The following is a 26278-nucleotide window of genomic DNA, read 5'->3' as shown; positions in this document are numbered from 1 at the left end:
TTGTTCAGTCAAGTTTTAGATGGATACCAGTTTTATGATTTTCCTCACACAATGCAGTTTTATGTGGCAGTTTCTTCAGTATGTGACAACACCTTGTAAAGTGGCATTTTTATAACCACCTCCTAGAATTAAAGGTCCAGCCTCAGAACACTCAGATGAATGGTTGTGCCTTTTGGGTCCTAAGTGGTTTATCTGGTATCTTGAATGATGGCTACAGTTTAAAATTTGATCCCTATCTCCAGTGGTTAAAAGCAAGTGTTTTTGTCAGAGCCACAGGACCAGAACAAGGCAGGCTTTCTTAAACCATTTCTTCTCTTTTTTTTCCCCCCAATGCTAAAATGCACTCTGAGCTAACCAAATAGCATGCCACTACTGTCTATGCAAAACTAGAGTTACATTTTGTAATGTCTACTCTTTATACTACTTCAGTGATGATAGTGTGATAAAGGAAGATAGTATCCAGCACTTGGAGTTAGGAGACCTGGATTTGAGTTCTAGCTCTGGTACTTGCTGTTTCATCCTGGGTAAGTCACATTTCCCTGGATGTCAGTTTCCTTATCGATATAATGGGGATAATGGTCAAATTAAGGCTGTATCATTTCAATGATAGTAAGCATTTATTTAGTATCTTCTATGTACCAGGCACCTGTGCTAAGAGTTGGAGATTCAAAGAGGCAAAAGCCAGTCCTTGCCCTCAAAGAGCTTAGAGTTTAATGGATAGACTGTTTCTTTTTCATCAGGGGAAAAACCTTGCTTAATTCTTCAAGAGTATTTATTATTAATATTAAGTTTTTCATAGAGTGTTAAAGTTTTTGGCCACAACCTTTGAAAGAGTGTGTATACTAAAACTCAAAGGCAACAATTGACCTCAATTGAAGCAAAACCAATTTCATTAAACCAATAAATCACCACAGACACTTCTGAAGAGGACTGAATTAAAGTTTCTCTGCAGGACCCTGGAATTTCGGCAAAAGAGAGATATGACATAACCACATTGATCATAAAATCATACTTTTAGAGGCAATGGTGCTAGGTATGAATGGAAATCCCTGTGGGCTGCATATTGTCATAGAAACCTCAAATTAATATTATCTATGTTTTATTGTATTTTAATTTATTATAAATATTTTCTAATTGCATATTAATCTTGTTTGGGCTGGACAGGGGATATTGTGGGCAGTGTGCTTCATACCTGTTCTCTAGGGGTATCAAGCCCAACTCCTAGATTTCATTTTATTTTTTAAAACCCTTAACTTCTGTCTTAGTATCAGTTCTAAGACAAGAGTGTCAAAGGCAAAACAGTCAAGTTTAAAGGACTTACTCAGGGACACACAGCTAGGCTAAGTTTAGATTCAAACCTAGATCCTCCTTATTCCCTGTTGATCGAACCACCTACCTGCTCCCTAGCACTTGTATTTTACTAGTGAGGAAACTGAGGCAATCAAACATGATACCTGAAATCTCAATACAAACGTATCACTTTATTGGCATGAGGAATTTCTGTTAAAGGATCTCCCTCTACTGATGGAAATTAGTAAGTGTTCTGTAATTTATAATCTTAGAGAATTGTAGCCCATATGTGTCAGAGGCTGAGTTTGAACCCAAGTCTTCTTGACTCTGAGATTAGTGCTGTATCCCCTATGCCAGATTTAAATGGTGCTGATAATAAACCCTTCAGTACTTCTAAAAAAGTATCTTAAAAACGTTTTTAAAAGTTATGTTCCAGAAGGTTCATCTATATTTGACACAAAGAAACAAATTAATAGAAACACATTTATTAAGCACTTACTGTGAGCAAAGTATTATATTAAGCACTGGAGATATAAATAGAAGAGCAAGACAGTCCCTCTTCTTATTTTAATAGGGGAAACTACACATATTAGTAAGGAGCAGGTGGAGGACAGAAGGAAAGACCCCATGATCCTTAAAGTGGTAAAGCAGATAGTAATTCACCAATAAAACCATAATGATTTCTGATGTCAAACATCTGACATTTCTAAGGGTTTGGAGCAGTGGTTCCCAAACTTTTTTGGCCTACCGCCCCCTTTCCAGAAAAAAAATATCACTTATCCCCCTAGAAATTAATTTTTTTTTATTTAATAGCAATTAATAGGAAAGATAAATGGACCTGTGGCCATCACCGCTCCCCTGGATCGCTGAAGCACCCACCAGGGGGCAGTGGCACCCACTTTGAGAATCACTGGTTTGGAGGATGAGAACTTTCTTTTTTTGAGTTGTTAGTAGCTATAGATGCTGAAGCCAGGACTGAAGGTTTGTAGAGGCAATTGTCAGCAGAATCAACTCTCTCCAAAAATTGATTCCATGGATTGTGGCTGTAGGGGTTGAGCTGGAAGCTGGGCTAGTGATCTGAAGGGTCAGGGACAGGGCAATGCTATTCCTGGAGTTTTGGGGCTTAGAGACCTAGGCTGGCTCCATCTGGGTCTGCAGGAAGTGGTGTTTGGGGTCACAGAAAAAGTGGATCATTCATGAAACCATGACTTTTTATTGGATACAGTGTGTGTGTGGTTTTTTTTTAAAGAATGTAGTAAATTTAATATAATAGTTTCAAAGCTGTCTTGCTTATCTCTGTATCCTCAACTTTTTGTGCATTTAAAAAAATTCTAGAATGACTCTCTATTTTTTCTTCTTTTTTTTGGTGACTTGCTCCTAGAAAAATTAGGGAGTCTCAAGTTTGGAATGCTTCTCAGGGGCCATATAGTCCAACCTCTGTGCCAGCATGAATGTCTTCCAAAACATCTTTGATGAATGTTTAGCCATTCCATTCCCTCTTAAGGTACTTCTGGTGGTTCTAAACTCCTTCCTCATGTAGGTAAAATCTGTCTCTTATTTGTAATTTCCATCATTGGCCCTAGTTCTGCTCAACTATAGAAGGAATGACGTCTCCTTCCTGACCTTCATGAATTTGAAGACAATGCTTATGGCCCTACTAAGGCTTTTCTCCCACAGGGCAAATATCCCATTTATTTTTACTGATTGCCATATGGTATGGTTTCTAGTCCTCTTACCATCCTGGTCCCTTCTTCTTTGTACCCTTTGGCTTGTTAATACCTTTTTAAAAATAGGAAACCCAGAACAGAACACAGTATTCCAGGCAGGTTCTGATCAAGCGTTGAGGACAGCACCAAGATTTGGACATTATGCAAACCTTTGTTCTTGTAGCTCAAGATCACAGTTTTGTTTATTTTGAGCAGTACCATCATGCCTTAGTTCACATTCAGCCTGTGGGCACTAAAAACCTGGAGGTTTTTTTTTTTTTTTTTTTTTTTTTTTTAAATATGAACTGGTTTTCATTGTATTTTTACATGAACTGCTTTTTTAGCCCTGTCTGCCCTGGCTTATCCTTTTGTGGTTAATTTTTTTTAACCCTTAAGCAGGAGCACTTTTCTTTATTAAATTTCTTCTTTTAAAACTCATGATGGAATTTAATAGGAATATATTTATATCTCATAAATGTCTTCACAGGAGGGCCAGCTGGTATTGTTTTGTGATGGCTAGGTTATTGTGACATGCCCTTTCCAAGAATTCATAATCCCATTTAAAAAAAACATTAATAAAACATTCAAAAGAGTCATGTTTCCCTTCATTCTTTAAGAATTATGGACATATTCAGAAATAATACTTTTCATTCTAGAGGGCAATTTGAAATAAAGTAGTTCTTGAACCTTTTTTAAGTTGGGTTAAGTAAGTCCAAAGGGACCCCCTTATAAGGAGAGGTAAATTGGAAAAGGATTCAGATAATACTTCACTACATTCCTGATCTGCTTTATCATTGTGGTGGTGATTCAAAGGGTCTATTGGGTGCTGCCAAATACCAAGTGACAAAGTATGTTTTTGTTTTCTGGTAACTAGGTACAGAGAAGCTCATTAATAGACTGATGTCAAGGTGGTGAATTTTTCATTCATATCAATTCTTGAAGACCATTTATTAAGATATACAGGAGCTATAATTTGGTGAAGGCTGTACCTATGACAGTGAACTTATAGATCTTTTTAGTATTGGATTATTCAAGAAAATATCTTTTCAAATTGAATATATTTAGCAAAGGAATGAACTGCCATGGGAGGTAGTGAGTACATCGTCAATGGAGGTATTCAAGCAGAACCTGGATGTCCAAAACACTGAAAAGAATGTTGTAAAGCAGATGCACCAAATATGCAGACCTGCAGGTCACATGTGACTGGCAACACTCAAGTGTAGCCTGAACCAGATGAAAATGTAATTGGTAAATATTTAATAAAATAAATAAAAATACAGTAAAACAGAGATAACATTACATCTTAAAATTAAGTCAGCATATGATGTGCAGGGATACTTAAGTATTGACTAGTGGCTCCTATTTCTCTTCCAGTTTGATACCATTGTTTCAGTGGACTCATGTATTAAGGATGGATTGGACATCCTGACATTTACAGTCTGTTTCAATTCTGAAAATACTGATTTTACTATGCCAATAGAAATCTCTATTAACTCCAGTACAGCTCTTTGTTGGTGAGCCTAAGAGGAGGACCCCTGTTGTAGTTCTTCCATGCGTGTTTACAAAAGTTCACCAAAGTGTCAACTACTGCTTTGGTGGCCTAGTTGGCTTTGAGCCCTGTGGTAATGGCTTTCATAGAATCTTGCTCAATCCCATCAGCCCACATAGTGGGTGTGGGTAGCTTCCTGTGGAGATGGCTTCTTGCTCTCCCTTCCCCCCTTCTCAGCCTAACTTTTTGAGACAGCATTGCCTACTCTTGGGGGTCTCCAGATGTGCCAAGGATTGGAAGAGGCAGTGATTTTCTGGCATAGACATTTCCAGTTGCATCTGTATTTTATCAAAAAAATTTAGAGGATGCATTTACAGTCCCACATTGCTGATTTTAAAATTTCTTTCTGTTAGAAGTGAAACAGATCTGTTTTTAGCATGGTGGGGCACATGGGAGTAAAACTTTTTAAAGTTTAGGTAAAAAGTTTCTAGAGGGACATTAATGAAATAAAGCATGTTCAGATTTGGGTAGCCAGGAAGAAGTCCTAGCATAGATCATTGAGTCAAAAGCTAGAAGGGACCATGGGGAGCATCTTGTTGAACTGTAATTTGCTTTGCTTAAGCTATACAGGGAGTCATTGGCTTTGAGAGGATTGAACCAAGCCATCTGGCTCCAAATATGGTGCCCTTTCTACTATCCAAATCCATGTGAACAGTTGAGGGAAATGGGCATATTTTGGGGAGGGGCCATATTGCCAATTTTCATTCCTCTCTTTTCAGACTTTAATACCATGTTCCTGCATGGGTTCTGTCATCTCTTGCTTCCTATTTTCAACTTTCTTCTCTATATTGTCTTCCCTCATTGAACATAAACTTCTTCAGGGCAGGGACCATAATTTTTTTTTAACTTTAATTATTATTCCTGGTGCTGAGCTCACTTTTAGGAAAACCTTACAAACAATTAAAACTATCCAGCATCTAATGGTGTCTAATGATCATTTGATGAATGAAAGGACAAATGAATGTTCTAATCCACTACTGTGTTTCCATATTTCATCCCCTGGCAGGCCCTATGGCCCACACTACCCATGAATAATACCCTATAAGAATGCTACTGATGATAGTTGGTTTATCTTATTTACCCACAGAACTGGAACAGACCTTAGGGTGGAGATGAGACCAAGGCGTTACCATAATAAGACAGACCAGCAAGCATAAGCAGCTGGAATAGCAGCTGCCATGATACCTGATACTCAGCAGTTATCTTCTCTTTCTTTATTATTTCCATAGCTAGTTAGCTCATTTGCTCCTCTCATCAAATATCATTACCATTATCAATAATAATATAATCATAAAAATAAACTTCCACCATTCATTAGGGCCTTGGAAGTGTATTGGTGATAAAATAATGTGAGAGAATCTAGAGTTACAGCCATATGCAGTGAAGAGTGTATGTTGAGTATAGATATGCATATATAAGAAGCATGTTTATTTATATCTATATATTAAGTATATGTGAGTATAGAGAGTAATGTATATTCATATAGAGAGAAATATATGAGTATATAGATTTATATTATATATTGAGTATAGAGAGAGTATATATTTGTGTGTATATATATATTACGTGTATACACACACACACACACACATATATTCATAGAGAAAAGGAAGAAGATCAATCCTGTAGTGAGAGTAGAGGATATTGATAGCTCCAATGTTATATTACTACTCTCAAGATGTTAAAAAGCAATTGAGAAAGGCTTTTGTTGCATTAGGTGTGGCTTGTATGGAGGGTTTATGGAAAAATAGAAGCAAAAAGCATGCAGGGCGAGAAGGTACAGATTAAGTTATGATCTGTGTCAGGGGAGAAAGTATTGATCCCAGTGATATCAGAAATTCATCAAAGTATCACAAATGAAGGACTGGACATAGAACCCCTCTGTTATGTTCACTGGGTAGCTACATGGTGGAGTGGATAGAGTGCTGGATTAGCAGGAAGCAAATCTATAATTTGATAATGTCATACCTGAACAAGTTGTGGTATATGATTGTAATGGAATACTAGTATGCTATAAAAAATAATGAACAAGAGGATTTCAGAAAAACCCAGACTTACATGAACTGATGCAGAGTGAAGCGAGAAGAATCAGGAGAATATCATACACAGTAATAGCAATATTATACAATTTTCACCTGTGAAAGATTTAGCTATTCTGAAATATAATGAGCCAAGTCATCTCCAAAGAACTCATGATGAAAGATACCATCCACCTCCAGAGAAGAAACTGACAGAATTTGAATATAGATCAAAACATACCATTTTTCACTTTTTTTTCTAGTTTTTTTTTTTTTTTTTGTGATATGTGACTTCTTTCAAAACATATCAACTATGGGAACTATATATTATGTTTTAGCAAATGTATAATCCATATGTCAATATAAAATTCCTTACTGTCTCAGGGAGGGGAGAAGGGAAACATAAAATTTGGAATTTATCATCTTAGAAAATGAATGCCAAAAATGTTTTTTACAGGTAATTGGGAAAAAATAAGACTTTACTGAGGAAGAAAAAAAGATAAAATCATATACAGAGTCTAACCTATAGTAGTTACTTATTAATATTTGTTGCTTCATTCATTGATTATAAGGACAGTATTTACCAGAGCAACATTTACAAAAAAATTTTACCTTTTGTCTTACAATCAATACTAAGTATCAATTCCAAGGCAGAAGAAGGGCTAGGCAGTTGGGGTTAAGTGACTTGCCCAGGGTCACACAGCTCTGAGGCCAGATTGAACCCAGGAACTCCTCTCTCAGACCTGGCTCTATCCACTGAATCACCCAGCTGCCACAGGAGCTATATTTATATCACAATGTTGTAGAACAGAAAAGAAATGTTCAGATGATCCTGAAGTCAAATTGAATGTGTTTTCTGCCTCTTCTTCTACAGGCTTCATCCTCTGAAGACATGGGTCGATGGATTGGAATCTTATTGGCTGAAACGGGGTCATCCACTGATCCTGGAGCACTTCATTATGATTATATTGATGTGGAGATGACTGCAAATGTTATCCAAACAGCCAAACAGACATTCTGGTAAGATGCCTATTAGTGAATTAAACATTGTGGAGGTACTCGTAAATAACCAATTTTTAGTAGCACATTAAAAAAAAAAAAACAGGAAGAAGATGTAGGCTTATTTGAATGTACTTACTTTGTATTCCACCTGCCATCCTCTTCAAAATATGTGTCTTGGGAGAATTTGTATCCCAGCCTAAGTACCACAATTTGGGAAAGAGATAGACAAGCTCCAGTGGTGGCCAGGGAAAGCTGACCAAGCTGGAAAAGACTTTAAAAAACCCTGGTATTCGATTGATCTCTGTCCTTCCATCCAGCTGGATGATTCTGTTATTAACTTTGGTTGGCAGGAATCTTATCAACCTTCACTCCTTGTCAGAGCGTACTGGTACAGGGAAAGCTAAAGATTGGCAATCTTGAACCATATACATCGTGACTTTATTAAAATATTTTTGGTATTTCAATCCTGCTTGCCTTTTCTGCTTGACAAGTAGTCTGAGGAAGATGATTCTGACTTGTTGAGATAAAGCCTGAATTTTTAGTGCCTATATTCAATGCACTTATTGAATTTATGTGTGAAGTTGCTCAAAAAACATCTTTTCACCCCAGAACATTCTTTGACATTATAGCTACAAAGACACTACAAAGTCTGGAAATGGAAATGATGAAAAGAAGAAAAGAGGGAGTAGCCAGAAGAAGAGATATATAGCAGTCAAAAAGGAATTTGGAATGATAACTCCAGGTTTATCTTGTTCTGTACAGGTTATTTAATGCTTTTTTTCCTCACAGTCATAAACTTGTAGGGTAGGTAGTTTGAATAGGATCATCCTGATTTTACAGATGAGGAACCCAAGACTCAGAAAGGGTTAGGAATTTTCTTGAAAGTCAATTAACAATAAAAGCAATCGACAGAATATTTTTATGTTATTTGACTCTCATAATAAGCCTAAGAAGTGGCTGCTATTATCCACATTTTACAGTTGTAAAAATTAGGACTAAGAGATACAACTGGTAGGTAGTAATACTGAGACTTGAATAGAGGTTAGGTTGTCAGACTCTTAGGTCTTTTACTTTAAAGAAGAAAAGTATGTCACATTGTTTCCATCACCATAAAAGTGGAAGCCTCAAGCTCTGAGGATTTTTATGTGTAGGTCCTTCAGTGTGGCATAGATAACATAATCAAGTCAAATCAGCAAGTATTTATTGAGTGTCCACCATTAGTCAGACATGGTGCTAAGTGCTGGGGATACAAGGAAAGGCAAAAGATAGTTCCTTCTCTCAAGGAGCTCAAGATCTAATGAGGTAAACAATGTGCCAACAACTATGTACAGACCATTTATATACAGATTAAAATGGAGGCAATCAACAGAGGCAAGGTACTAGAATGAAGAGCATCAGATGGCTTCCTGTAGAAAGTAGGATTTTATTTTAAATCCCGAAACTTGAAGGAAACCAGACAAATCAAAAGGCAAAGATGAGAAGTGAGAAAGGGATGTCCGGTTCAATGAAAATACAGTTAGGAGATGGTGTGTCTTACTCCAAAAATCAAACAGGATTTTATATCTGATCCTTGAGACAATAGGGTGCCACTAGAGTTGATTAAATACTATGTGTGTGGGAGAGAAAGGGGGAGAGGGGAAGCAGGAGAGGGAGAAGGACAGAGGGTGTGAAGAGGGAGAGTGTGTGTGTATGTGTGTGAGAGAGAGAGAGAGAGAGAGAGAGAGAGAGAAAGACAGAGAGACAGAGAGAGAAAGAGAGAGAATAAGAGAATAAGGACAGTGGTCTGGGTGTGAAGTAATGCATGAGGTTATGGACATGTGGATTGTGACAATATCAAAGGATGACAAGACTTGACCACTAACTGGATATGGTGGCTGAGAGAGATCAAGGAGTTAGGATGAGATAAAGATTGTTGCCTGGATGACTGGGGGAATGGTAGTACTCTCATCAATAATAGAGAATTTAGAAAGAGAAGGGTTTTAGTAGAAATATAATGAGTTCAGTTTTGGACAGGTTGAGTTTAAGATGCATTGGTCTGGTCTCAGGTCTGTAATTCTCTTTCCCTCTCAAAGCATCATTTTCCTTAGCTGGAAAGTCATAATATTCTCTAAGGGCCAGTTCTAAAATTCTGTGATTTCATAGGCTATAAAGTCTTCCTTTGGGTTTGTCTTGCAGTTATCTCTTCCCAAGAGGATCTGCTAGTAGTGCTGTAGGGAGGCGGGTAGATGTAGGAAACAGATGTGAAGCTGTGGAATCATGTAATCAGCAAATGACAATAGATTATATTAATAGCTGGTTGTAAACTCACCAAGTTTGTATTTTAGAAAGAGCACTTTGGGGAACATAAAGAAAATCAATCCAAACCATTTGTGAGTTGTTTTTTATATAAGCCACCCATTCTACCTTAAAAAACAAACAAGCAGGCTTGGGGAGAGTTGCAGCAGCCCCCTTTATCTTGGCTGGCATTAGACAATTAAGTACTTGCTGAAAACTTGACCAATGAAATCTATAGTCCAGAAGTCATTTTTCTACCACAGCCCCAGGCCTCATCATGCTTTACCATGCTTTGCCAACTAAACTGACATACACCCAGAATGTTAGCACTTTAAGGAACTTTAGCATATTGGAACCTAATGCAAGAGCTGGAAGGGATTTGAGTTATTGCATTTAGAAGAGGCCTCAGAACATAAAATGCTAGAGTCGAAAAGGACCTCAGTACATAGAATGTTAAAACTTAAAAATGTAAGAGCTGGAAAGGATCTTAGAATTTGGAATGTTAGAGTTGGGAAAAACATTTGAAAATCAAGTGTTGCATCCAGAAAGAACCTGTAAACATAGATCAGGATTGGAAAGGACCTTAGTCATCTAGTTCAGAAGTTCCTGATCTTTTTTGCTACATGGACTCTTTGAGTTTGGGGAAGCTCATGAAATTCTTAAGCCAGAATTTATATATCACCTTTTAAGGTTTGCAAGACATTTTATGTATGCTATCTTACTTTATTCTCACCACAGCCTGGGAGACAGGTGCTATTGTTATGCTCATTTTATTGATGCAAAAAATGAGGCAGACAGAACTTATGTGACTTGCCCAGGGTCACATATCTAGTATATATCTAAAGCTGGTTTTGAATTTAGGGCATTCTGACTCTGTCTTTCTCCAGTGCACCTCCAGACTCACCCAATCTCAAAATAACATTTTAAATGCAAAAAATAAGATACATAGAATTACAAAAGAAAGCAATTATATTAAAGTAGTTGTCAACATGTTTTTCTCATTCAGAGTCACAAACCTCTTGAAGTTTATTCACAGATCTCCATTTAAGAATACCCAATCTGGTCTAATCCATTCATTTTACAGATGAGGTTACTGCTGCAGCTTAGAAATAGAAGGTGACTTACCCAAAGTCAGAGTAGGAATGAACAGCCAGGCTAGAATTGGACCCAGAGTTGACTGGGTGATCCAGATTTAGAAACAAAAACAAAACAAAACAAAAAAACAACAACAAAAACAAACCTTACCACCAAATTCCCAGTACCAGCTTGGGGTTTTCCTATGCACAGGGGAGACATTCTTTCTGCTACTTTTCTATGTGAACAACAGTAGAGCCTTTATAAAGGACTTACAATTTTGTTTATTCACATTATTGAATAACATTAATTCGCCTGATTTTGTGGCCTTCCTGTTGTTCCTGATATGTAAAAATTAAATAAATTCCTGTGGAATTTCCAGTCATTAGCTAATCCCAACCTCAGTTGACCTTGGACCAGTCAGTTTCCTTATCTACAAAATGAGATGGAGTAGATCGTTGTTTAGTCTCTTTTAATTCTATTGCTCGATGATTCACTACAAATTAAGGTTTGTAAGAGAGGTAACAAGGCATGGGGAAGAGTTTACTGGACTTAGAAATACTATACCTAGTCTTTTATTCCAGCTCTAATGCTTACCTAGCTATGGGATTTGGGGCCAAATTATTTGGTACCCCCCGAGCCTCAGTTTCATCCTTTTCAAAATGGATCAATAATACTTTCCCTATGTCATAGAAAGTGCTTTGTAAACAACAAGAGATCAATAGAAATGTGAGTAGCTGCTGTTATGATGAGAGGAAAAGCTGTGATAGTTTACAAAATGGTTTCTTCAATTGCAAGATGGTTTCTATGAAGACCATCATTCCAAATTTGCCAGATCTCTGCCACTTGCGTTGAATTATAAGAAAGTGAGTTTAGAGTTGTTTAACTACATTTATTTGGAAGTATGAGGCCTCCGAAAAGCTTTTCTGAGGACCACAATCAACTTGTGCCTCAGTCAGCAAACAGTGATAACCACATGTGAGAGAAACACTGAATGAAAACATTCTCCCCAGAATATTACTTGGCTTTCACTTTACAAACCAATGGAATATTAATCCAAACCAAATGTAGCCCAGCCACATATCAGGGAAAAGGAATGTGAAACCAGTTTTCATTTTTTTTTTTTTAAAAGGAACAGGAAAAACACCCCCTGCCCCCATCAGTTTGTGGCCAGGGGTATCTTTAGTGCCATATTAAAGTGTCTATAGGAGTGAACAATGAACGATGTAATGGAATTAGCATTTCTTGGATTTTTTTTTTATCCCCAATACACATGGCATTATAGAGTAAGTGGTGGATTGCTGAATTCTAGGACCGTTTGACCCTACATCTCCCAGGTTGCCTCTGACACACTCTCCCTGAGCCTCAGTTTTCTGAAGACCCTAGACTGAGTGGCCTTTTAGGTCCTTTCTAATTCTGATGTCTTGTATTCCAAGATTCCTTCCAGATGGACATTTAATGTTCCATATTGGACTCAATAAATTTAAGTCAAGACATCACCCTCGTGATGTCATTGTCTTCAAAAACGAAGAATAAATGATGGGGGGCAGCTAGGTGGCTTATAGATGGGAGGTCCTGGGTTCAAATTTGGCCTCTGACACTCCCTAGCTGTGTCCTCGGGCAAGTCACTTAACCCCAGTTACCTAGCCCTTACCAATCTTCTCCCTTGGAAATGATACTTAGTGTTGATTCTAAAACAGAAGGTAAAGGTTTACACTCAAGATTGGGAACAACAACAACAACATGTTCTATATAATTTTGTCATCATCATCATCATCATCATCATCATCATCATCATCATCATCATACCTAATATTATTAACCCCACATATAATAATAGCTAACATTTAAATAAACTTTTATATCATTTTTAGGAATATGTAATGTATATATAAAACATTTATATAAACTTTCAGATGTGCAAAATGTTTTACACATATTTTTCTCATTTAATTCTCACAACAAACCTTTTAGGTTAGTACTATTATTATTCCCATTATGCAGGTACAGAAAATAAGATTGAGAGAAGATGCTATGTGATTTCCCATGGATCATATAGCAATTACTGAGGCTAAATTTGAACTTGAGTCTTCCTGATTGATTCAGAAGTCCAGAACTCCACTCACTATAGCACCTTCTGTTCTCAAGTCCTTTTTGCCTCTTAACATTCTTTGTGCTATTCTGTCTCTGTCAGTTCTCACCCCGTTTCCTCATTTATCAAAGATTCTTGAACCTTGTAAAAGCCTAAGAAAAGAAGGTTTGGAGGTGAGGAATTTTAGAACAGAAGAGCTCTGAAGTAAATTTCCTTCTTACCTTCCATTTCAGAGTGAATTAAAATGATGGTATGATAGAGACCTGTGTGTACCATTAAATGTGACCAAATATGGGGGAGAAGTCAGCAATCAATTTCAGGGAAAGGACAAATGATAATAAAAATAATAATAATAAATAAGGGCATATCTCATAGGCAAAGGGGTATATTTAGGAATGTTAATAATGACAAAAACTTCTGAAACTTACATCTTCAGAGAACTTATTTTTCAAGAGAAGAGTTGATTTTTCTTTTAACAGAGGCGTTACTCTGAAAGACTTCTCCCCCAGATCTTGGCACCATCACACTCAGCTGGATTCTCAGCCTCCCACAGTCACCATGTTGAGGAAGTTGTAATAAAACAATAAATAAGACACATGCAGAAAGGAGGTTAAGAAGTAGGTATTGCCAGGGAAGCATTTCTTATTAGTCCATCTGTCATTTGGCATTTGGATGTTGAGGTTCATCCAAAATTTGTTTTCTTCTCTCAACTATTAGATCTTCCAATATTGCAATCGTTTACTAACATTTGGGACTGCCAGCTGAAGGGCTGCCTATTTCTGCTTCAAGCATGTGGCCGGATAATCTCAGTGCACGAGGGAGAATGTGGTATAGTGGGAAGCATGGTATAGAAGCTTGAGGTTCTTGCCTAAGCCGTATGAGTACCTTTAGATATACCACAGGCCATTGCCCTTCTCTGTTGAGACAAAAAAGGTTGGACTAGATCGCCTCTGCTCCCATCTTACCTCTAAAAGTTTATGATTCTGTAATGTCCCGCATGAAGCATTTCATGATTTTCACAGAGAATACACGTGGAAATTCCTTAGCCATCACTTTTACATAAGCTAAGATACATAAAAAGAAAGCTTTCCTCAGGTCCAGCATTTTATGTTTAGTCGTTCTTTTCTCTAGATTTCAAAATCACAGGAGGCCAGTGTTAGAAGGGACCTTAAAGATGATATAATCCAGATGCACTAGGGGGCTTTAAGGTTTGCAAAGCATGGAGACACGTTATCTCATTTTGTTCCCCACAGCAGCCTCATGGGGTTGGTGCTATTATTATTTTTTTAAACCCTTCAGTCTTAGAATCAATACTATGTATTGGTTCTAAAGCAGAAGAGCCGTAAAGGCTGGACAGTGGGACTTAAGTGACTTGTGTGAGGTTTACACAGCTAGAAAGTGTCTGAGACCAGATTTGAACCCAGGGTCTCTTGTCTCAAAGCCTGGCTCTCTATCCATGGATTCAGCTAGCTGCCCCCAAGGTTGGTGCTATTATCATACCTATTTTGAAGATGAGGTGACTGAAGATGACTTGCCCAAGGGTCACATAACTAGTAAATGTCAGAGACAGGATTGGGACTCAGGCGTTCTTGATCCCAGGTGCAGCACTGACCAATACAGCACTAATAGTGTCTGAGAAGGGAATTCACTTGCCAAGGTAAGTTTACCACATATGGGAAGTGGAAAGCCTGGCTCTGAAGCCCCAGTTTCTAATCTCCAAGTACATTGCCTCTTTCACTAAGCAATCCAGACTCTTGTTCAACAGAGTTTCCTCGTATTCATTTGAGGACCGAGTCTTGCCATAGGAGAAGAATGTATTGGAAGCCTTGAAATGGCTTGTACCAAGATGAGCAATTGAAATTCAAATACCTCCAACTTTACAGTTACACTTAAGACAGGGAATGTGGAATGTGTGTGAGATTACTTCTTTCCAGTAGAGGGAGGCATAACCTTTCTTTGAATTCATCTCTTTGTCAGATGATGCTGAACAAGGAAGGGACTCTCTGAATCTAATGCTGATCTTAATCCTTAAATACTATTTCTGCTCACTTCTCCAGGGCTGGAATTACATTACTGTTTTGGTGGCAGAGCTCCCCTTCTCAATGCTTGTCTAATACAAGATCTCATTTGTTTTCCTCTTTCTCTCTCTTTGGGCTTTTTTTCCCCTCTTTAAAAACAACAACAACAACAATTTGGCCCAATAGAGAATATAAGGATCTAGAGCAGTGGTTCCCAAACTTTTTTGGCCTACCATCCCCTTTCCAGAAAAAATATTACTTAGCACCCCCTGTCACATACTATCACTGCCCCCTTATAGTTATTCACCGCCCCCAAATGCACCTGTGGCCATCACCGCTCCCCTGGATCGCTGCAGCACCCACTTTGGGAATCACTGATCTAGACTGATGGGTTGCTTAGCATAGTGCCTGGTCTAGCAGGAACTTAATAAAATGTTTATTAAATTGACACAATGGATAGAGTAGGGGATCTGGAGTTAAGAAGAGCTGAGTTCAAATCCAGCTTCAGATCCTTATTTAACTATAACCTTCAGCAAGTCACTTAAACTCTATTTGCTTCAGTTGCCTCATCTTTAAAATTGGGGTAATAATAGCATCTACTTCCCAGGATTGTTAATTTAAACTAAGATGTTTCTAAAGTACTTTGCAGACTTTAAATCACCATATAAATGCCAGCTATTAGCTGTCAAATCATATATTTCTCTCCAATTTTGCCATCTGTTGGTCTTTTCCCACAAGGCCTTTACATTTATATATATAATGATCATGAGAGACATTGTTGTATAGGGAGAGGAGCCAAAGGAACTGGGTTTAAATTTCAGCTTTGCTATTGCCTACCGATGTTACCTTAGGCAAGTCATTTTCTATTACTGGTTCTCAGTTTCCTCCAGGAGTAAAATGAGGGGTTTTCGATGAAGGGATTTTTATTTTTATTTAAACTTAAAAATCTAAAACCTGTGATAGTTTATGAATAACAACAACAAAAAGGCATGTATGATTCTGATATTAAATAATAAAGTAATTTCAAGTTTTCAAATTGTGGTTGAAAAAAAAGCATTTAATACCTCAGAATTATAGAATCTTTTGAGTTGAAAGTCACCTCACATCATTTGTCTGAGCTATCACTCAGGGCAGCAGAAATCCTCTTGCTTAAATGAGGTAAAATGAGGTAATATTAGTAAGGTCCTTAGCCCAGTGCTTGGCACGTAGTAAGCACTTATTTTTGTACCTTCCCCAACATCTTCTACAACATCCTTTGCAGTCATCCATTTATGCAACAGACAGTTACTAAGCTACTCTACACAAGGTCTTGTGCTTCATACTAGAAGAGCAAAAACATTTAAGGCCACAGGACATAAAGGTACTGCTCTCAAGGAGCTTATCAAGTCTAACAGTGGGGGAAAGGGTAAGGATACAAATTTCAGCAACATGGCAGAATGGGCTTTAAGTATGCCAGAAGGGGTCCTGCCAAAGTTTGATGAGAAACTTGAACAGGTAGGGAATACTTTCAACGTAAGTGGGCCAGGAGTCAGGGAAAACTTCTATGAAGGAAAGAACCATTGAGTTAGGCATTGATGGTTATCAGAGGATGGATAGCAACAGACAGATTCAGCATAGGGAGACAGTCCATTGGAGGCATCAACTCTCTCTAGAACAGGACAGAAGTGGGAGAAGTCTACGTTGAGTCACCCAATTTAATGTTAACATAAACATCAGGTAGGGAAGAGCAGAAGGAAATAAAGCTGGAATGGTAGAACAGATCCAGGATACAGAAGCCCTTAAGTGACAGCACCAGGGTTTGATATTTTATTTAGTAGGCAGGGGGGTCCACTGAAGATTTTTGAATAGAGCAGTTTCGTGATCAGAACTTAAGTTAAGATACTGGTCCTAGAAAGCATCTTGTTCTAGGGAGACATTTCCTCATTAAAGCAAATCCCTGGCTTTGTGTTCAAAGAGACAAACTTTTTATATTCACATCAAACTAGTTTTCCCATAAGTTCTTCAAACTCAGTCAGTCCAAAGCAACTTACTCTCTTTCCCCTGAAACCATCTTCTCTTTGCAACTTTCTTCTTACTGTGGATGACACACTGTTCTCCCAGCCACACAAACTTACAACCTTGGTATATCAACTTTAACTCCTTGTCTAAATTATTGCCAGATCTTGCCATTTTCTACCTTCATAACCTCATCAGCCCATTTTCAAAGTTGCCAGCACAGCGTAGGCTTGAGTCCCTTTTGACCTTGACCTTTGCAGTGATTCAGGCTCAAGTATGTCGCTGCCCATGGCTATCCACCGTTCAATTGCCACAAAGAGATTCCTAAAGCACATGCTGCCCCTTCATACCCAATAAGCTCTGGTGGGTTCTCTGTTACCTCCAGGATAATATATCAAGTACTGTGTTGGACATTTCAAGACCTTCACAACCTTGCCCTTTCCCATTTTTCTACTTTATCCCTAAACACTTCTTTGCCTAGCTGTGTTCCCTTTCTGTGGTAGTCAGGAGCACAGTAGATAGATAGAGCCCTGGGCTAGGAATCAGGAAGAGCTGGGTTCAAATATGGTCTTAGACAAAGCTCACTAGCTCTGTGATCCTCAGCAAGCCACTTAACCTCAGTGTCCTCAACTGGGAATGGGGATAATAACAGCACCTAGCTTACAAGGCTGTTGCGAGGATCAAATGAGGTCATTATTTGAAAAATACAGTGCCTGGCACATAGTAGGTGCTATACGAATGATTATTCCCTTCCCTCTCATTGGCCTGGAATATTGTCCTTTTCCTCTGCTTCATTCAAGTGGTAGCTCAACTCCCACCTAATATTAGAGGATTTTTTTTAGTGCTCCACTTCCCTAATCCCTCTCCTGCTAGTGCATCCCTCTGAAATCTTCCCCACTTTATGCTGTCTATATCTTGATTGCATATAATTGAGTTTATGTTTTCTTTCCCTTTGACTGTACATTCTTTAACGTCAAGAACCATGTTTTTCCCTTTCTTTTTGAAGTCCCCCATGCTGAACACATAGTACAAATAATAAATGCTTATTGATGGGCTTAAATGACTACTACTCCAAAAATGCTCTTGCTATGACAAGATTTTCCTTTATGTCATGGATCTCATTGGGGTATGTGCAGTGAAGTCTTTGGATCAAAGGGCATGGATATTTTAATCACTTCTTTAGTAACCAGTTGACTTCCAGATGTTTCCAGAATGTTTGAACCATTTCACAGCTCCATCAACAGTGTAAGAGTGTGCCTATTTTTGTACAAGCTGTCCAACATTGACAATCCCATCTTTTATCATTTTGGCCAGATTGCTAAGAGTGATAAGAAACCTCAGATTTGTTTTAATTTTTATTTCCCCTGTTCATAGTGATTTGGAGTACTTATGACCCTCCTATTTCTAATATAATTAGAATCTTTTGTGTTGTAATATATGATAGTCCTTTCCTCCAGGCGCTGTGTTTTATTGGTCATTTCCTTCCCTTACATCATCCAGCAGTGAATCAAGAACGTAATGATCAATAAAAACTTAAAACAAGTGGAACAAGGAAAGATGGTCCTCTAGAAAAACAAACAAACAAGCAAACTAGACTTGGTATTCAGAAGAATCCTGGGTCTGAATGCAACCTCAGGCACTTTCTATTTTATCCAACCTTAATTTCCTACTTTTAAATTGGGACTAATAATCCCTTTAGGGCTTAACTCATAGGACTGTATCCAACAAGATAATGTATGTAAACCACTTTGCAATCATTATAATGCTATATAAATTAAATTATTACTATTATAATGAAACATTCATTCTTTCCTTCATTCAGTAAACTTTTATCAAGTACCTTCTGTATGCAAAGGACTAGGCATTAAGGGAATTACAATGATATTTAAAACATGAACCTTGTCCCTGAGGCATTTAAAATACTGTAGGTGATAATAAAAATGTATAGTAATAAATATATATGAGAGCAATTATATGGTAACAAATGCTCTTTGATGGATTGATTTTTTTTTAGTGAGGAAATGGATTGTTTTGTATATCTTAAAAATAATTTTCTCTCTTTTAGCTTTATGAACAGACGTGGTATCTCTACAAATCCCTATCTCGGCAGTGCCTCCAATGGATATGCCCACCCCAGTGGGATGGCACTTCATTATGATGATGTCCCTTGCATAAATGGATCGGTGAGAGTGTCATTTTTATAGAGTAAATGGTTTATGTTTGCTGGGAGGCAGGACTGTCTGAAAAATTCCATAATTTAGTATCCCTGGGTTGCTTCCAAATAAGCTTGGGCTTTTTCTGCAGGATGAAGCTGCCATCTCATCTCTCATCCCTTATGTTTTGGCATGTTGTTCATCTTAATATGCATCAGAACAAGTATGGACTTTGACGAGCAAAGGGATGGTTTATCAGTTAATGCTAACCCCACTAATTTAGTATCTTAGCATGCCTGGAAATATTGTATAATTACTGTCCCACAAATGTTTGTGCTCATTTCTACCCTCTAGGTATTGACTCATTTTGTTCCTCTTTCCTTCCCTTGTACTCATTCATATCCTGCAATTGCTCAAAGGAACAGCTCCCAGTCCCTTCTCTTCCATGAAGCCTTCATCCTCACTTTTTTCATTCATTTATTTATTCTGCAGACATTTACTAAATGTTCACAACATAACGATATCACGTTTTCCCTGAACTATCATAACAACTTTCTCACTGGTCTTTCTACCTCCATTTTCTCCTCTTTTAATTTATACTTTACACAGATGCCAAATATTCTTCCTAATTACAGTTCTGCTCTCCTACTATGCATGTATTTAACTCTACTGCTCAAAAACTTTAAATAGCTCCCTCTTGCCCATTTAAAAAAAATCCTTTGCCTGGCACTTAATTCTCTCCTGACAGCAGATCCCACCAATCTTTTGAGTCTTGTTTCACAATATTCTTCTTTCTTTGCCTTATATTCCAGCTAAATCAAGTATGCCCCTTTCCCTTGGTCTTTTCCTATTCTCTCCTGAATCCTTTTATAGGTGATTCCCTATTCCTGTAATAGAGTGGTGCCAGATTCTAACAGAAATAGAGGGCTGTGAGTGCTAAACTATACATAAGAATCATTGCCACTGGCTTAGAAAAAAACAAATTAATATTATCCAACTTCTATTATATTTTTATTTTTATTTTTATTTTTGTTAACAATTTTCCAGTTACATTTTAATCTGGTTCAGGCAGCACTGAGGAATGTTGTTGGCCACGTGTTTGACAGTTTTGCTTTAGTGAATCCTCCCCTCATCTCTGACTGTTCTAATTGCCATAGGCTAACAAGATAGAAAAACCCGGAGAGGCTATTCCATCCGACCCCATCACATTACTGTCAAGGTAGCTAAGCCCCAGGGAGTTTAAATGCCTTGTTCAAGTTCCAGAAGCAGTAAGCATCAGAGGAAGGATTTCATCCTTGGTCTTCTGATTCCCAAAGCCCTTTTCTTTCAAGATCTGGTCACTTTCCCTAACCTCCATAAAGTCTGGCTTCCTCATATTTCCTCAGAGCATCTTGTTTTGCTTCCTGTTATTGTAAGTCTATGTGGACAACGGTTTAGGTATGAGATGTGCTTTTCCATATAGTGTTCAGATTTATTTTAGACTATTAGTGTGTGTGTGTGTGTGTGTGTGTGTGTGTGTGTGTGTGTGTGTGTATGAGTGCCTCTCTTACATATTTGCAGTGATTGAGATTGTCTTGAATTATTTTTTAAACCCTTGCCTTCTGGCTTAAAATAGATTCTAAATATCAGTTATGGTGAGGACCTGGCATTTGTTGTTGTTACTTGTCCAGGGTCACACAGCTAGGAAGCATCTAAGATAGGACCCCTCATCTCCAGATCTGGTGTTCTCTCTACTGAGCCACTTGGCCACCCCTGTCTTGAATTACTTTTATGATTGATGTTTTGGTTATCAGGTAGTTACTACCTTCAGGTATGTTCATTCAAGGTGTTTCCAGGGACACTAGGTCAGAAGGGAGCCCTCTTATTGGAAGACACAGGGAGATTGATTTCACTCCGTATAGGAAGGAATTCTTTATGATGAGATCTGTCAGGAAGAAATAGAATGAACTACCTGAGGAAATAATAGAAAGACCCGTTCACAGGTGTTTTTAAGCAAAGACTGATTGGATCTCTTCTTGCCAGTTTTGTACAGAGAATTCATTTGTTTCAGCAATGTCCAATTCTTTGTGACTCCATTTGGGGTTTTCTTAGAGTGGTTTGCCATTTCCTTCTCCAGATCATTTTACAGATGAGGAACTGAAGCAAACACAGTTAAGTGACTTGCCCAAAGGCACACAACTAGTAAGTGTCTGAGTCTAAATTTGCATCCAAATTATGACTCATCTTCATAAGTTCAAACCACTCCAGTATCTTTGCCAAGAAAACTTCAAATGGTATCTCCAAGAGTCAGATAAGAGTGAAATGACTGAACAACGATAGGGGATTCATGCTTCATATGGGACTCAGTGTAGATGATGGCTGAGATTCCACAGATCCATGCCTAGACTCTTCTTTGACAAAAGCAAGACTGGCAAGTTTTTCCATAGTTTAAAAGGCACAATCAAATTAATAATTAAACTCTTTTGGTCTAGATCGGGGACCTCAACTTTATAATTCAATGGTAGATTACATCTGAAAGGTTTAGTATGCAAGTAATTGGACCTTTTTGGGCCTCAGTTTTCTCATCAGTAAAATTAAACATTTGGGTTAGATGGTCCCTAAATTCCCTTTGAGCTCTAAATCTATGATCCTAGAATGCTATAAGATTTTCCTGAGGTTCTTCATGCATAATAGTCTCCCATCTCAATTCCTTTGAACTGGCCATCCTCCACCCTCATCTCTGACTCTAAGATTCCTGAGCTTCCTGCAGAACTTAGCTCAATCACTACTTCCTACATTTGACTTTTTTCTTGAGTCCCCACCTCCAGCTAGTTTCTTTCTATGTACACACATGTTTGTAAGTATGCCTTTTGATAGAATGTAATCTCCTGGAGGGCAGCTGTTGTTTTTGTCTTTGCCTTTATATACCCAGTGCTTTGCAATGGTTGACACATAATGAATAATATGGATGACTTCATAGGGGGAAATGTTGGCTAAAACTACCTGAAGATTCTTGGTTAAACACAGTCCAGGCCCTTTTAATGGAAATCTCATATGCCTTAGATTCATTTGTGAATAGCTTTATTTTTAGATTGGAGCTGGTTAAGTGACGTCACAGAAAAAGACACATCGAAGTTAATGCAAAGGAATGAAAACACTCCTACAATGTAATTTTTAGACTGTGCTATTTTTATGACAAAGGCACCTAATTAGGGTCTGACATGAAAGGAGCTATATATGAAGTGTCTAAAAATGGGATAAAATTCACACAATACGAACTAAATATTGCTTCTCTTAAATGTAAGGGCCATTTGTCAAGAGACTTTTTTTTAAAAATCCGCCTGTGATGGAGAGAACCTTTGGTTTTAATTTAGGTTTTAGCCAGATGTGGTGTTAATGTCTTCTGGTTTTCTGTATTCGTGAAATGGTGTCTAGCTATTTCAGTCTCTTGATTAAAAAAAGTCCTCTCTACCAAAATAAGTTGGAATTTGTGTTTCATCTAGTTATTAAAGCATCATGTTTGGGGTGAGATGGCCAAGTGGGAACTCTCCCTTTGAACACACTATTGGTGGTAATAATAGCTCTCAGTTATGTCACACTTAGGGTTTGCAAAACGCCTTCTCTGCAACCTCTTTGGGAAAGAGAGTGTCCAAGTATCAGAGCTGTCTATAGGAATTCTAGAGCCAGGAAAATATTGCAAAATGTCCCAGGGCAAGAAGCATGTAAGTCCACACTCCTAAAACCATTTTAAAGACAAATTCAGTTAAGGTATGTGGGTGGGAGACCTTGAGGAGGAAACTCTGACTTGACTTTACAAAAGACCTTGTGGAAAGGAGACCCAGCGATGCCATCCTGTTGAGGAAGACAGAAACCCCTATGACAGGATAAGGCCATGACCAGGGAAATTTTGGAGGAGCTCAGCTGGGGTGTGGTTGATCAGCTTAGTTTTTTTTTTTTTTAACCTGTTGAAAGATTACAAGTACCCTCTAAATATCAGCAATTTGGGGGAAAGCCCCACTTTTCCACTTAGTTAAATGTCTCTAACAAGCATAATTAAGCCCATTCCACAGATTAGAACCTCTATAAATGAGAATAATGATTCTTTCAGTGAAGCCCAAGGAGATTATTGTAAGGAAAGTGTTTTGTAAACCATAAAAGCACTGTAGAAATGGGAGCTCTTAATTCTTTCTCTAAAAAGGTTGATGGTTAAAGTCATGATAGACACAATCTCTTATTTAGTAAAGACTGACTGTCAACCATTGGTAATAGAATTGATTCAGGGGGCCAGAAAACCCTTCCTTTCTTCAAAGATGGTAAGATGGAAAAGTTCTGGAAAAAATCCCTATGGCAACCAAACATACATGTTTGAGAAGGGACGTCACAGTGCTTAACCTCCAGGGGCGAGGAGGAGAGGGTTATGACTTTCTGACTTGCTAATGCTTTCATTCTGCTTTTTTATCACGACTTTATTACTAACAGCTGAGCTGAGTGTATCTCTGTGTGTGTGTTGCAGTGGGAACAAGAAGATGCCTTTCAGACTTCCCGTAGCAGGATCTTGGGAGAAGAAGTGCTTTATGATAACGCGGGGCTGTATGATAACTTGCCGTCTCCAAAAATCTTTGCCCGCTACCCACCTACTGAACGAAAGGCTTCTAGATTATCTACTGACAAACTGTCTTCTAACCATTACAAACATCCTGTCTCCTCCAATCTGTCTTCTGCTCAGTCTGTTACTAATACCTCTTCGGTGGGGAGGGGATCTGTCGGTCAGAACTCTCAGGTACTGAATGGACTTCTGTAAAGTGGATTTGACTCTGATTTCATGTTGCTTTCATGCTTTTATAACAATCTTATGATTTCTATGGCTGAATGGGAATAAATAAGACCAATGGGAAAAGAGGCATCCTTTCAGCTAGATTATTATTTACCTACCAACTTGTGCTTCTAGTTAGCGTTTGCTTGTTAATTTGTCTAGGGTAAAAGTGGGCTTAGAACAGGTTAAAATGAGAAAGATGGTCACTTGTGGAATTTTGATCAAGTTATATAATCACTTTGGGCCACATTTGGAAGATAGAGTGCAATTAGATTACCTTGGAGATCCAGCCCAGCCCAGAATTCCTTTAATAGAAACCCTATTTGTGACCATTACTAGCTATATGACCTTGGGCAATTCAAATTACTTCTTTGTCTTTCTAGCAACTGCCTAGGACTCATCAATTGCACAATTTGCACTGGTGAAAAGAGATTCAGGCATCCCTCACACTGAGGGTATCCCACATCCTTGGCACATTATAATGGATGACCAGTTATCCTTTTATTGATGAACAGTTCACAGCTTTGTATCCCTTTCCTTTTATGATCCTCACCACAACCATGAGAAGTAAGCAGTCAGTGCAAATATTCACAACCTGATTTTACAGATGAAGAAGCTGAGGCTCAGAGAGGGTTAATTTATGATCCCCAAGTTATACAGCTAGCATCATGGTGGGGACTTGAACCTAGAGCTCTATACTCAAAGTTCAGTGGTTTTTTTTTTTCCCCACTTCACTCTAGCTGCCTCTTCTCTCATCTCTCTCTGACTTTGGTGCCTTCATTCAGTCCTAATAGCTTCAGTGGCTAGCTGGCACATTAGCTTTATATCAAAGCAGTTAGGGTAAAAAATTTAATCTTATCATCGACTTAAATATATGGTCAGTAGCAAAGCCCTATTACTGCCTACTCCCTATTAGCTGCATGTAAAAACTGCCTTTTGCTCACTTTTTGTTTTTTTAAACTCTTATCTTCTGTCTTAAAATCAATATTGTCTCAATTCTAAGGCAGAAGAGCAGTAAGGGCTAGATAGTTAGGGTTAAGTGACTTGTCGAGGGTCACACAACTAGAAAGTATCTGAGGCCAGGTTTGAACCCAGGACCTCTTATCTCCACATCTGGTTCTCTATCCACTGAGCCATCTTGCTACTCCTGCCTTTTGTTCATTTAACCTAAAATAGCCTAAAATAGTTTCTGTTTCTCCAACCCTTTGTGTACATTCCGCACAAGAAGTCTGTAAGTGTTTCAGATATACCCATTTTACAGATGAGGAAGTAAAAAAAAAAAAAAATCAGTCAACAAACATTTATTAATTGCTTAGTATGTGCCAGATATTAGAGATACAACTTCCTTGAGTGAAACAATCCCTCTTTCATGGGACTTACATTCTGAATGAGGAAAAAATAAGTAAACATACACAAACAGAGAATAAAATAATTTATCCTGGAGGGCATTAGCAGTTGAAGGGAATTGGACTTAAATGAGTCTCAAATTGGCTGACCTATCCAGGAAACAGCTGAGCCCTGAATTGAACCTTCTTGAACTTGAACTTGGACTTAGGAAGCAAGTCTGAAGCCCTTTTTAAGGCACTGGGCTGTCCCAAGAATGACAATTTATATTCATCATGCAAGAGAAGAGAATGGTCTCTAAAGGCCATGTGATTTGATCTTCCTTATTTGAATGATAAGAAATAGGTAACTTTTATTTTCTCCAGATAGGTGACAGAAGTTCATATTTCAGTCCAAATGCCTTTTCTGAATTCTGAGGAATCTTTTCCACACCCCCCACCCCCCCACCCAGTTAAATCCCCCAATGCCTTTCTTACCCTACATTTCTATGTCTTCCAGCACAGACCTGTGAAATCGTCTTTATCGGTGGGCATATGGTTTCCAACAGAAGAACCATTTTTGCCCTTTTCTCTCAATTTCAGTAATATTTAGGTGTTGATGACTAGTAACAGATAAGATTACAGAAATGTATGGAGGGAACGGACAGCTTATATATTTGCTTCATGCCTGCCTGCCTCCAAAATCTGCAAAGCTCTATGTTTATTCCCTGAGAGAGTAGGCTTTCTTAGAACTCTGTTCAAAGAGGCAAGCATTTCATATCAGCCCTACATGGTTAGGTTGAAACGTAACTTATTCAGAATAATAGTAATACCGTACATTTCCAGATCATTTGTGAGGAAGGTAGGATTGTGGTAGAGGAAGCATCTTTGGAAACCTTGAAAGGGGAGAGGGGAGAGAGAGAGAGAGAGAGAGAGAGAGAGAGAGAGAGAGAGAGAGAGAGAGAGAGAGAGAGAGAGAGAGAGAGAGAGAGA

General features: G+C 38.2%; 1 protein-coding gene across 1 annotated transcript in view; it reads left to right on the top strand.

The window, feature by feature from the left end:
• AFAP1 (actin filament associated protein 1) overlaps positions 1 to 26278 on the top strand; it is a 147577-nt gene that overhangs the window by 95545 nt on the left and 25754 nt on the right. Inside the window, exons 10-13 of the mRNA XM_044681768.1 lie at positions 7438 to 7583; positions 19084 to 19201; positions 23664 to 23930; positions 24479 to 24530. Of these exons, the coding sequence (XP_044537703.1) occupies positions 7438 to 7583; positions 19084 to 19201; positions 23664 to 23930; positions 24479 to 24530 (583 nt within the window). The remainder of the gene's footprint in view (positions 1 to 7437; positions 7584 to 19083; positions 19202 to 23663; positions 23931 to 24478; positions 24531 to 26278) is intronic.

The sequence above is a fragment of the Gracilinanus agilis genome, chromosome 6 (genome assembly GCF_016433145.1).
Source record: "Gracilinanus agilis isolate LMUSP501 chromosome 6, AgileGrace, whole genome shotgun sequence".
NCBI lineage: Eukaryota > Metazoa > Chordata > Mammalia > Didelphimorphia > Didelphidae > Gracilinanus > Gracilinanus agilis.
The sequence above is the reverse complement of the archived record's forward strand: the minus strand, read 5'-3'. Positions and strand labels throughout refer to the sequence as shown.